This window comes from Vulpes lagopus, chromosome 6, assembly GCF_018345385.1.
Source record: "Vulpes lagopus strain Blue_001 chromosome 6, ASM1834538v1, whole genome shotgun sequence".
Taxonomy (NCBI): domain Eukaryota; kingdom Metazoa; phylum Chordata; class Mammalia; order Carnivora; family Canidae; genus Vulpes; species Vulpes lagopus.
This window is the reverse complement of record NC_054829.1, coordinates 116726814-116741196: the sequence shown is the minus strand read 5'-3', so window position 1 is coordinate 116741196 and position 14383 is coordinate 116726814. Positions and strand designations below refer to the sequence as shown.

The window sequence follows — 14383 nt, the reverse complement described above, 5'->3', positions numbered from 1 at the left end:
TTAAAAGGATATAATCTTTCCACTTGGGAAATTAAATGTGGTGTATGTATCCTAAAGGGATATATTTCACATATGCTTAAAGATATAGATGTTTAAGAGTGTTCATTGAAACATTGTTTGTAGGGGATAAAAATTGGAAACAACATAAAAATCTATCAATAGGGCTATGAATGAATAAATTATGGTATAGACATACAATGAAATATTAACCCAGCTATGAGATAGCCCTGTATATGAATACTGTATGGATTGCTGTCCCTAACATATTGTCAATAAAAAAAGTTGCAGAATATGTATAGTAAGATTAAATTTGTATTAAAAACACATTTTTCTATGTCTGCATCTTTCTCTCTTTGTTTCCATATACCTCATCTTCATATATAATTCCATTTTATTGGGATGCCTGGGTGGCTCAGCGGTTGAGCGTCCACCTTTGGCTCAGGGAGTGATCCTGGAGTCCTGGGATCGAGTCCCACATCGGGCTTCCTTCATAGAGCCTGCTTGTCTCTCTGCCTTTGTCTTTGCCTCACTCTCTCTCTGTGTCTCATGAATAAATAAATAAAAATTTGATAACCATGTGTTAGGGGTTCCAGAGCCAAGACCGAAGATGTTCATAGCTACTCATCACTCTAGGGAAGGAAAGAATAATGTTTCTTTGATCATAGACAAGGATTCTAGGCAAGGCTGATGGAGCTTGTCACATTTCCTGGTGTGAGGTTGGGGTGGAACTTGGTTGATAGAATGATGGACATCTGATCTCTAACCTCACTGATGGGTGTCATAGTTACCTAGAGACCAGCCGAGGGATGAGCCATCTGTCTGAATACCGTTAGTTTGTAGGAGCGCTACATATTGTAAAAACTTAATATTACTCAAAACAGTGGAAGCCAGGACGCCTGGGTGGCTCAGCGGTTGAGCATCTGCCTTTGGATCAGGGCATGATCCTGGAGTGCCAGGATCAAGTCTCACATCGGGCTCCCTACATGGAGGCTGCCTCTCCCTCTGCCTATGTCTCTGCCTCTCTCTCTCCCTGTATCTCTCATGAGTAACTAAATAAAATGTTAAAAAAAAAAAAACAGTGGAAGCCTCTCTGAGTTTGCTATGAAAAACATCTAATTCTTCTACTCATGAGGGGACAAAGCAAATGAAACAGAAAGAAAGCATTTGATACATGATGATCATTAGGAAGAGCTGCAAGATAGGAAAAGGGATTTGGGCCAAACAGCTGCCAGCACAGCTTTCCCATGCAAAACCATGAACTAGTAGCATTCATTTAGAGACTTCAACTCCTCCTTCCTTTTATTCTTCTCACCCTTACCCTCTTCTCCCTGGCTGGAAGCCTTCCTTCAGTTTCCAGGTTTCATTCCTACACAAACCAGGTAGTCTCTAAGCAGCCAATTAGAGAAAATTCTTGAAATATGTCCATAATCCCTTTCATGGATGACTAGAGCTTCATGCTTTCATGGTGATGATCTGAGTTATATTCCTGGAAAGAATGCATCTAGCAGAACCCACCACCTCACTACAAGGTACTAAATAAACATGGAAGCTAAGTAAAAACAATATGCTTGCTATATAAGTATGGCTTTCAGACAAAGTGCTGCCCCTAAGCTTCTCCAGATAGAAGGTCTGAAGCTGCCACACTTACACAGTGATACATATATGCAGAAATATGGAATGAGTATTAGTACCCTGAATTCATTTAATCGATGTACTATATAGAAGAGATCGACATAAGAGAGGTTTTGTTTTGTTTTACTTTTGTGTTCAAAGAAGTTTCTGGAAAATAAAAATAGCAGTTGCCTGACATTTCCTTTGAGAGGCAGATGAAATATAATGTTTTCCTCTTACCACAAACATGAACACAAAATTTTGTGAATAATTTCAGGAGGCTTATGGACCTCTGAAATACATTGACAGTGGTCCTGGGGGATCCCCAGATGCCAAGATAAACTCTCTTGTGCTGATGGGGAAGGGCCATGGGAGGAATCACACCAGAGTTTTAAAATACCCAAGCTCAGTTGAGCCAACTGTAAAAATATGAAATAGTTTGTTTTTTATTCTCTCTCCCTCCTTCTACCATCTTTTCCCCCTCCCTCCTCAAGAATAAATTCTATATCCTAGTCTTGCTCTTTGCCTGGACATAACTAGTCACTGTTGAGGCTTAAATGTGACCACTTCCAGACAAAATACAGTCAGTTCTTCTATAACACGACACATACTTCCCTAAAAATCATTGTACTATACAACATTGCACAACAACCACCACAGAGCTTAGGGGGAAAATGAGATTAAGGGCACAGTACTCAAAACATGTTGTCAGAGATACTTTAAAAAGATGATAGGAACCTAATAATAAATATATCAGTTTTGTACATATTAAATTGTTAAGAAACACATAAATACTACTATAAATATGGCACTTTGCCTAGAAAAAATATCTGAAGTTTGCTTGTGGAGGTGGTTTCTTGAGCTATCGAGAAATGGCAAGGGAGCGTTTTCAAGGGTGGAAGGTTGTAACACCAGATGTGGATGAATATGGCTCATCATACACTTGGTGAACTGAGGCAGCTGGAGGATGTTTGAGGCGTGTGTGCATTTGTGCATTCCTATACAGCTCAATTCAGCTGGAGGCAGTTTCCTGCATTCACTTAGCGTTTCTTGTAGATGAAATCACATGTAGGCAAACACAAAATTCTTGTTATGCTCAAATTGTTCCCTGGTATATATAATCAATGGAATGAATTCTCATTTCAACACGAGATGATAGCAGGACTGACTAAATCTAGATTATAAAAATGATTAAAACTTAAGGTCATTAATAACCCAATGGAATGATGCCATAAAAGTAGCAATAAGGTTATCTCAAAGCAGGTAACATGTAACTCAATTAAATCTGAGCTTTCTTACTCCTGTCCTAAATTCTATCTCAAACTTGTGATAAATTCAAGTAAAATGCAAATTTGGCTCCATAACCTTGAAACATCCTGTTAACCCTGGGCAAAGCCTTCTTGGTGCTGGGAAGAACTTATAACAATACACACCAGACTTCATGAAAAATCCTCATTATACATTTTTATTCTTATCATCCCACACTATGTGGCAGCCAACACTAACCTTACTTCCCTCTTCTCTACCATTTCTTGTCCCCTCTGTGTGCACCCCCAAAAGCCCATAAAACAAAATTCCAGACTTTATGGAGTCTCTCATTACCCCTTCCTCTCTTTCCTTTTTTCCAAGAGTAAAAACTCCATACATAGGTGTATTATTTCTATTGCTGCTGTAACAAATTACCACAGAATCTATTGCTGCTTTAATAAATTACCACAGAATCAGTGACTTAAGACAACACCAACTTATTATTTCACAGTTATGGAGGTCAGAAGTCTATAATGAGCTTTATGAGGCTAAAATCAAGGTGCTGACAGGGTTGCACTCCTGGAGGTTCCAGGAGAGAATTTGTTCCTTGCCTTTTCCAGCTTCTACAAGCTTCCTGTTATACTGGCTTCTGGCCCGGTATCACCCTGACATCTGCTTCTGTTAGCACACCTTTCTGACTTCCTTCTCTGACTTTATCTTGCCTTCCTCTTATAAGGACCCCCGTGATTATATTGGGCACACCTGGATAGTCTGGATCCTCTCACATCTCAAAATCCTTAATTTAATCACATCTGCAAAGTCCCTTTTGTTACTTGTGAAAGTAGCACATTCACAGGTTCCAGGGATTAGCTTATTCCACCAGTAGTGATATTCAAAATGCTCAACAATTGATACACCATTGAGGGCAGGGTGTCTGATGCTCAGCAAAGTCTTTTCATAATACTGAAGCAGGACCCTGGAGATCCTGGCACACTAGTTGATGGATAGTAGAGAGGTCTGAGAGGTCTCAGGGAGGAAATGGAGTATGTAGGGCATTGGTGACGCATTCCAGGACTATGAGGAGTAGTTCTCTCTAAGCAGTATAAAAGACTTTTGAGCTTTTTTTTACAATCAGCACAACCATACCTGTGTGTTTTGGCTGACCACTGACTTGCCATGCTCTTCCTTATCCATAATCAACACACAAGCTTTCTGGGATTTTATCATGTGGAGTAGTCAGCCCTAAGTATGGACATTCCAAGTATGGAATGTCTATTTCACCACAACCTTATGATTAGGTCTGTACTTATCTTCCTTTTGCATTAACATACCTGGGGTCAGATATGCTATTAATTGCTAAGGCCTGGTTTTGAACTTAAGCACTTTACTTTAGAAATTAAACTCTTAACCACTGTGGTTAGTTTCTACACGGAGACTCACATCTCTTTAAAGAGGCAGATAAGGAGAGCATGTACAAAGACTATGCAGGCAATGTCAAGGTGCCAAGTGGCAAACCCCTAGTCCACAGTATTTCGCAGGTTTACCTAGAACCTTCCCCTACAGAATTTAATGATTATACAGTAAGAATTCTTATCTGCTCTGTAGGACCAAACCTGAGTAGCCTTGAATAGTTATTTATGATAAGAAATTATAGGCAAGCAAATCAAAAACATGCAAAGAAAACAATTATCATAAATGACTATGAGTAGAAGTTTAGAAAGTGCAAATTCAAATTATCTTGGCTGCATACCAGTCTAGAATAAAGTATGGCTGTAAGCATGCAATGAAATAGGTGAAGGAATAAATGAATAAGTAAAATCTATTGTCAAGAGTTAAATTTGCAAGACCTAACTGACTGTGGTACAAAACTACTCTGATTAGAATACTATATTTAACTTTTTCAAATGAGTAGAGTAACAGGGATAAAAGAAGCAGTAGAGAGGAAGATGATAAAATCAATTCTGGACTTTGAGTCTTTTATAACCTCTACCTGGTCATAGTTAGAAATGTGTTGATCATCCCCAGAGGAATTAATATCTAAAAGAAATACGTAACACTACCTCAAAAGAAAAGGAATCATTTATGGCTATTTTTATTTTGCTGTAGAAAAATTTTTTGGCTTGGACAGGAATGAGTATTAGTACCCTGAATTCATTTAATTGATGTACTATATAGAAGAGATCGACATAAGAGAGGTTTTGTTTTGTTTTACTTTTTGTTTTTAAATGAAGGTAGAATGGGATCCTGATTGGGAGATACTTCAGAGTCTTTTAGAATCATTTATGATATATATATAAAAACCACATTGTTAAGTAAAATGTTAGAGGCCAAGATTAATTTTTTTAAAGATGCTCTTGGGAACAACTGTAAGCAAATTCTACTTTAAACTCTTTAACTTCATTAAAATCCTAAAATAGTCTTGCTAGTTTGGAAAATACCCCAATATTTAAAATTTCCTAAAATGTAGCTCCCCTCCTACTACCTTTATAATGGAATACTGGATGATTTCAGTCAAAAGGCATTGTTATTACCATAAGAAAAATTCCTGCAAGAAAGCACTGTTGCCACTTTACTCATTATTGAAGTGTCCTTATGACTGTTGGAGGGAACAGGTAAGATGCCAGGGGAGGCAGAGAAAGAGAGATCAAAGTGTTTTTGTTTACTTCTTTGAAGTTTTGTAGTACCTACTGTTTACCATGCATACTTCTTGATTCATGCTGAAAATTGGAATTCACCCATTTCTCTTTTCCTGTGTAAGATGCAGATGGGGCACATTTCGTTGACTCCATCAATCCCTGCCCCCACGCATTAGCACATGCACACGTATACCTAGCCAGTGGAAAAGAAAAAAGAGTTACTCACATTCATCCATTTTACAAAGATTTCCAGGCTGCAATGGGAGGGCTTTACCTCTCCCTGAAGGATGAATAAATAGGTAGCTTTACTGACAACCTGTTCACAGTCAAACTGCAGTGAAAACTGAGACCAAGGTCTTGCTCTACTGGCACTTAGAAGATCCAGTGCTGGCAACATGGAGAAGATAGTCATCTGCCTGTTGGTCATCTTCTTGGGGACAGTGGCCCATAAATCAAGCTTCCAAGAGCAAGATCTTCTCTTGATTAGAATGCGTCAACTTATAGATATTGTTGATCAGCTTAAAAATTATGTGAATGACTTGGTAAGGCCATCTTCGTCACAACAAAATTTAAATAATATTCTTTAATTAATATAAAAGGAGCTTTTTGACTTATAAAAAATAACCCAGGACTAATTTTTTTTTTTTTTTGCTTTAGGACCCTGAATCTCTGCCAGCTCCAGAAGATGTAAAGGTAAGACCAGTTGAATTTATTTGTGAAAATATATGTGGTACAAGTGTTTAAATCCAATTAAGAAAGGCATTAATATAATTATCAAGGAATCTACATAATTTCAATGAGTTTGGGGGTTTAATAGTTGGTAAAATAGTTATTCTTATTTTGGTCAAACATTCATTGATTCACCAACAAGCCAACCAATAAAATAACCTTTATACCTTATAAAATATTTTTTTATCTCCAACTATCTCTAAGAGTACTTTCAAGTAGTACTGTTGAGACAGAATAAGAAAACTATACTATAATCAGTTTCTGAACAATTTTTAAATTACATTTAAGAGCTAGTGCATGAAAGTTACTGAGTCCTCCTTTGCAAACCTATCTAAGAAATATAGACACACACCGGAAGAAGCAGAATTCACCTTTTAATAACAAGAAAGAAAGAAAGAAAGAAAGAAAGAAAGAAAGAAAGAAAGAAAGAAAGAAAGAAAGAAAAAAGAACAAATTGCAGGAAAAGCATGGAAAAACAGTAGAATTCCCATATACCTTGGCCTCAGTGGGTCTTGCCTTCGGCCTTTGGAGAGGTCTTTCAAGAGGACTGTTTCCACAAACTCATCCCATTCTCTTAAGCCACTTAAATCCATTAAGTCCCAGGAAGAAAACATCTAGCATTATAGTTTAAGAGTGCTGTGTGCTGATCTTTTCCTTAGTAACTTCGCTCTAATCTTCATGTCTGGTATCCTGAGGAGATAAATGCAATTGGGGAAATGTTTTCATTGTCACAGACCTTTAACTGAATAAATTAGAGTTCCTATAAAAGTGCTACCAGTAATTAGGACACTGCAGAGGGGGAGACATGAAGATATATTGGAAAGAAAACAATTATCGTAAATGACTATGTGTAAAAGTTTAGAAAGTGAATGAGTCACAACTATTGCTTTTCTCTAAAATTCACTCTCTAGCTCTGAACCTAACCACTCTCATTTACTAGGTCCTTTTCTAATAAGCAGCATCTAAAATGAAAGTAGCATATTCAGCTTATTGGAAAGACTTCCAATAAGTGAGAATATTTCTTAATCATGACCTAATTATCAAAACATGCATTTTTAGCATCTCATGCATTTTGTCTAACTGTTGTGATTAGAGTCCTTTTGGACTAGCCCTGTCTGTAACTTGCAAAACGAGAAATAAGAAAGATTTCCCATTTTCTAACTTGAGTTGATCCTGTGGGTGCTTCCTTTGTTAAATATCTATGCTTTGTTAAAGATAGAGGTTTTTTTTTTTTTTATCTTACATCATAATGAGAAGATTTTGTCTCAGTGACACTGTTTCTATCTGACAATCTTCTCAAACAATGCTGGCTATGATACAAGTGAGTAATGTTGTAACTAAGATCTTTAAGCTATGCTGATACGCAAATTTAGGAAGAAAGAAAATAGTTCAAGGCCACAGTAGCATTATTTCAAGTTTTTCAGGGCTAGCATCAAAGCAGCTGTCGATTAGAAATTTGAAAAGATTAAAAAGTTTAAGGAAAATAAATTCATTTACATGTTGCATGTAAATGTTGATAAATGTTGATTATCTCTGATCCCTAATTGGCCTTGCCAGGCATCAATCTCTTTTCTAATTACATAACTAGTGGTCCTCAACTGGTAATGATTTTGCCACCTGAGAACATCTGACATTGTTTGGAGAAATTTTGGGTTGTCACAATTGTGGTATAGGGGAGTGGTTTCTATTGGCATCTAGTAGTGAGAGGTAGGAGATGCTACTAAAAATTCTAGAATGCATGGGACAGTCCTAACAACAAAGAATTATCTAGCCCAAAATGTCAATTGTGTCGTTATTGAGAAACCTCAATTTAGACCTGGTTTGTGTGTGGGACAAAGGTAATCTTGCCCAAGACTTCATAGTGTGAGTGGCTAGGCCTTTCTGTGAGGAGGGGGAAAAAGTAGGTTAAAAATAAACTATAAGGAGGAAAATATTTTCAAATATTCAATTGCAAAACAACAAAGCCAAATGCACTCCCTTGCAAAAGCAACATTTGGCCGTTCTCTTTGTTACTCTTGCTTTTCACTTCTGTATTGCTCCCTCTATTCTGCAATATTAATGTAGGACACATAACTCTTCATGTTATCAAGCATTAGAGGATGAAGGAATCAAAGCCTTGCCCTCCTAGTTTGCTGTCACTGAGACACAGCAAAGGAAAATAATTGTTATACTCCCAGATAGTGGTATTGTGCATGCATTTGGGTTCATCCTGTAAACCCCATAAGTGACAGGGCATGGTGGCTGTCTGAAGCAAGGTTAATCTCTTCACTCCCCTTCTCAGTACATCCTCAAGGCGGTTATCAGGACACTTCCTCCACTTCTTTTCCTTTTTGAGGCTGCCTTTGATGTGCATCTGAAGCCAAATCCAGCAGCTACTTGTCCTGGACCACGCATTGCCAGGCACCACTCTGCTACTTGCAGAAAGCACAAAGCAACACCACTGTTTACTGAGACCGGTGAACAAAGAAGGGTAGGAGAGACAGCGCAGCATGTCAATATGGGCATCAGTATCCAGATGCCATTCAGGGGCTTTCAGAAAAGCTTTCTCAGGTATAAAATCTTTCATCACTGATCTTGACCATTCCTGGCAATATCAAGGGAGTTCTTTTGGTAGGGCCCCTATACTTCTTTGGAACATAACTTTCTTTCAACATACACATGTAAATGTTAACTCAGCAAAATGGGCTTCTGTGAGAAATGCTGGTTTCTCAGATCATCACGGATGAAGCAGTTAGTGTTTTCAGTTTCAGCTGGAAAATTTACCTCTTTAAATATGAATATTATTTTTTTCCAGTAAGTTAAGCCGGTTGTGGTCAAAAAGAAGAGAAAAGAAAAAACTTCAACAAACATGAACATGTGGTTTTCAAGGAAAAAAAAGTGCTATAATTAACATTTATAAATAGTTTCTATTAAATAAGCATTTTGGCAAACATGGAAAGGATATTACCTTGCCCTATGAGACAGGCAAGTTGCTCTGATATAAGGAAACCAGATAAGCTGGTTCTCGGCTTGTGGCTATGTATGCAAAGCAAACCTGATGGGGTTGTGTCTTAAAGATGCATGTTATTAATCAACATTCATATTGGGTAAGCATATGGGTTGGAAAATGCAAAGCAGGCCAGATGCTTTTTTCAGCTGATTGTCCGTGAGAAGACTCAGGTAATTTTGTTATATATGGAACTGCCCTTGTAGGAACTTAGAAAGATGGAGGTTTCTGGTTATATGGCAGTGACTTCCATACACATTAGTGAAATGAGGATACAGCAACGGGAGTAGGGTGGGGTGGGGATAGAAGACCATAATATACACACATTTGCTGAAAGAAAAAAGACACTTGGATGCAAATTCTTAGATCAGCATTAAAAGGTTTTCAATAAGTCAGTTTAAATTTTGTTCTTCCAATAAATTTCATTTTATTTTTAGTTTGATTTTTAAAATTTTTGACTTACTCACTACTCACTAGTTATTTGACTAAACTAAGAGACAAGATTTTGATCTTTGTTCTGTCCACTTCTCCATTCTTTGAGACACTACCCTTAGTTTCTGAAAAACAGTCTTCCCTCCCATTTGTTGGGAAAGTTCCTTGACTCAAATTCTGTTCCTTGACTGCTTGATTTATGCAGAATCCTACTCTAATGGACCTAAGAGTGTGAATACGACTTTAGAAGAGTCATGTGTAGTCTGTGCAGGTGTATTGAATCTTAGATGTGGAATATGCCAACAAAAGTAGGTAGCCACTTCCTTTCCCCAAAGTAGGGGCTTTGACTCATTTACTTCATTTGTCAACTCCATACATATTTATTAAAGCAATAAGACATGATATGATGCCAGGTGTTGTACAAGATAAGATGCTGCTCAAGACATGTCACTGTTAGATGCTTCCAGTAAATTGTGGAAAGAAACAACAACAACAAAAAACAAATAGAAGAGATTATTAATTGGACTACCGCTTATCTTACCCAAAGCTGCAACCAGTCAGTGTTAACTTTTAGAAAATTTTTTCTAAAACCAAACTCACAAAACACAAAGATCCTCCCCACCACCCGGACCTCAAATGGAATTAGGAATAGAGAGCTGTGGAAAGGTGAGGCTCCTTCCTCTTGCCTGCAAGGCAGGAATATATCCTCTCTTCCCTAATATAGGGTGAAATTTTACATTGCAGGACCTCCTTCTCTTCAGCCCAAACATTAAGTAAGATGTGAATTCATTCCTCATCATCTGCGGGAATAAATGAAATCTAATACACTGTTGTAGAAGTAGAAAAAGAGAACTGGGAAGGTCATTTTTACTTTCTGGATAACTTTTGTTTTGTTAACATATATATAAATAATTTCTCTTTCAGAGGCATTGTGAGCGGTCAGCTTTTTCATGTTTTCAGAAGGTCCAACTAAAGGCAGCAAACACAGGAGGCAATGAACAGATAATCAATGTATTAACTAAACAGCTGAAGAGGAAACTACCTCCCACAAATGCAGGCAGAAGACAGAGACACAGACCAGTAAGATTGTCATTTGCCATCTATTTTATTTGTACTTATTAATTATATCTTACATGACATAACACACACACACACACACACACACTTGTAGCTAGAGATTCCAGTGCCTTCCTTCCAGTTACATGTTATCTATGTATGGTGTGCTTTGAGAAATGCAGTCACCTCTTCCAAATCCACAGACTTGAAAGTGCCCAGAAATCCTATCAGAATTTGCTAAAAGTCCCTGGTAGCTGAAATGTTAATATAACTTCCCAAGGTGAGGATGTTACTAGGTTGAGAATCCACCTGTGACCTAGGAGTTAAATATTTTTCTCTCATTATATGGTCACATATAACTTGTGTTCTTATTAACAGGACCTATATCTTAGCTTTCCTACAAGAAAAGAGATGGCCTACAAGAGACTAAGAAAAATCTCAAACTTTCCCTTCTTCTCTTAAAAAATATTATTATCCTATACAATCACAGAGTCAGTACTATATTTAAATAGATAGACCTCATTATTTGGCTGAAGAATTTTAATAGTCCTTAGTGGGGAGGAAGGACAGAGGGAGAGAGGGAGAAGCAGACTCTCCACTGAGCAGGGTGCCTGACAGGCAGCTTGATCCCAGGACCCTGATATCATGACCTGAGCTAAATGCAGATGCTTAAACAACTAAGCCACCCAGGTGTCCCTCCAAAATATTTTTTTAATCAGTCCTCTTTTCTTCCAAGGAATTTCACATATGATTCAAATGATATCTTAATGACATTATCAAGATGATTTTTGTTTCCTTTAATTGCTTAGCCAGGTGCACTGTGAAGAGTATTGCTTTAAAACTTTCCCTAGAGGGATCTCTGGGTGGCGCAGCGGTTTAGCGCCTGCCTTTGGCCCAGGGCACGATCCTGGAGACCCAGGATGGAGTCCCACATCTGGCTCCCGGTGCATGGAGCCTGCTTCTCCCTCTGCCTATGTCTCTGCCTCTCTCTCTCTCTCTCTCTGTGTGTGACTATCATAAATTAAAAATAAATAAATAAAACTTTCCTTAGAAAGAAAGGAGCCAGTCAACAACAGACTCATGAAATGGCAGTGCTGGAACTGAGCTTAGAACTATTTAGTTAAGCACCTTCATTTGGTAGATGGGAAAATGAGACCTAAAGAGCCTAAGTGATTTGTCCCAAGCCCCACAAACACTAAGTGGCAGAATGAGAACTACAACCTATATCTCTTACCCTTTGGTCAAATGCTCTCACCACCTCAAATTGGCTTAGAGATGCTGAATACTAAACAATAGCCTTGTGTTCAGTGTCTCAAAAGGAATAAGGATAAAGGAGAAAAGCTAGAATTTTTTCATTTTTTAAGACTCCGTTTATTTATTCATGAGACACAGAGAGAGAGAGAGAGAGAGAGAGAGAGAGAGAGGCAGAGACATAGGCAGAGGGAGAAGTAGGCTCCATGCAGGGAGCCCGATGTGGGACTTGATCCCAGGACCCCAGGATCATGCCCTGGGCCAAAGGCAGACACTCAACTGCTCAACTGCTGAGGCACTCAGGCGTCCCTAGAATTTTTTTTAAAAGAAATATAAATGGGCAATACACATATAAAAATTGTTCCGTCTCCCTATAATCAAATCAATGCAATGTAAGGAAATCCTGCTTCTTTCCAATTAAAGTTTTTAACAATACTCAACAATAGTAAGAATGGTTTGCATGAATAGAAGCATACTTTTTTTTTACAATATATATTGAGACAAAAATCTTTATTTCTTTAATTTAGTAATTCTACTTCCAGAAATTTATCAAATAAAATAAAGATGCATACAAAAGTTATTCAGAAATGTCCTTGCAGCATTATATACAATAGTGAAAAGTTAGAACAATCTACGTGTCCAAAAATAGTAATAGTTTGATCCAATGTTGGAATACAAAGCAACCATGATGTATCATATTTTTGAAGAATATTTAACATATAGGAAATGCTTGTGATACGCTGAGTGTAAATAAAGCAAATTACCAATCATTGTAGATAACATAAATGCAAAGAAAAAAAACATTACTGGAAGGATATACATCAAAAGATTGCAGTGGTGATCTCTGAGGATGGAATTACAAATGATTTTTCTCATTGTTTTTTTCCTGAACAATTTTATGCACATCTTGAGTTTTTTTCAGTGGACATGAATGATATCTCTAATTAGAAAAAAATTTTAATTGAACATTTTATCAAATAGGAAAAATGTTTTAAAGAAGAATTGTTACTTTTTCATTGATTTCTAGGCATGCCCCTCATGTGATTCTTATGAGAAAGCACCACCCAAAGAATTCCTAGAAAGACTGAAATCACTCATCCAAAAGGTATGTAACTGAAATTATATTTGATTTTCTACTTCATATTTATTTATTCAGATTGCTGCTTATATTTATGTTACTCATGGTATATTATTTTCACAGATGATTCATCAACATCTCTCCTAGAACACATGAGATATGAAGGTTCCTGAGGATCTAACTTGAAGCTGGACACTATATTACATACTCTAATACAGTAGTGAAACTCACTTCTTGGTATTCTAAATGGAGGAGTACAACATATTAGTGATGGGGAAAAAGACTCAGATAGCTGTTCAAAGTCAGGATTATTTCCCCTTAATTACTATGCAATACTTCAGTTTGATTCACATGCTCTGTTTGGTCAAAGCTTGAAAAAGCTTTCTACTCAATTAGAGTTTGACTTCCTATGTTATGGATTTCTATGGTTTCTAAAGTTTTTACTTTATATTATTGCCCAACTATGACATTCCTTTATTAGGAGAGAAGCTTAAAATTTTTAACCAAAAATGTAGTTTGGGAATTTATTGATCTTATTTTTGTCTTGATCTTGATTACAAGAATGAGGTCTCTAAGGCTCATAACTTAAAAGTTATTTACCTTCTATTCAAGCTGAAATACAGAAGCATAGGGTCAAGATAAAAAGTTGGTCTTTATTCTTTTAAGGAAACAAAAGTGGAGTGTTAAAAATGTATATCTGAAGAGTTTACTTTTTATCTCAGAATACCTAACATATAAATATATAGTTTATTTATGTGCCAGGGGATAGCTTTACTAGATGGCTACAAAAAAGTCTTATTCCTTTATTGAGATTTATAAAAAATATTTAAATGCTATAGATATGAATGTATTTATGGAAGACACTCTTTAGTCTTTTTTTTTTTTCCTTAAGTGGGTTTAACAGTATCTTTCCCAGTTCAAGTCCCTTATAAGCTAATATTTTAAGCTTGTGGAAATGGCAATTAAAACCTATAGAGGGACATACATCAGGTGGTTTTCTGGAACAATATATATTTTTAAAAAGTCTTATAGCTCTCATCTCAAATTGTTATAATGATTGTGTGGGAGCAAGCTAGTAACTCCAAATGTCAGTCACCTTCCTTCCTTCCTTTCTTTTCCTTCTTCTTTTAAAAGTGACAGTTTGTTCTTGCATGCTTTGCATTAAAACAAATTTAATCACTTATATGAGATCAAAATCAGGAGACAAATCAAGAGGCCAAGACTCCTGTCCTAATAGAAAACAGACTTCTGTATAAACATTCCAATCTTTCAACCATGGATAGTAAAAATAAGCAACCTGCTTTAACTGCCATTTCATATCAACTCCAGTAGAGTTTATTTAAATATGAAGTTAAA

At 36.9% G+C, this 14383-nt stretch overlaps 1 protein-coding gene across 1 annotated transcript; it reads left to right on the top strand.

The window, feature by feature from the left end:
* The first annotated feature begins 5451 nt into the window (after positions 1–5451).
* Positions 5452–13174, top strand: IL21 (interleukin 21). Its single transcript, XM_041757879.1, has 6 exons — positions 5452–5471; positions 5872–6037; positions 6153–6188; positions 10567–10722; positions 12977–13054; positions 13151–13174. The coding sequence occupies exons 1-6, from the start codon at positions 5452–5454 to the stop codon at positions 13172–13174; spliced, it is 480 nt and encodes a 159-aa protein (XP_041613813.1).
* Positions 13175–14383: the final 1209 nt, after the last annotated feature.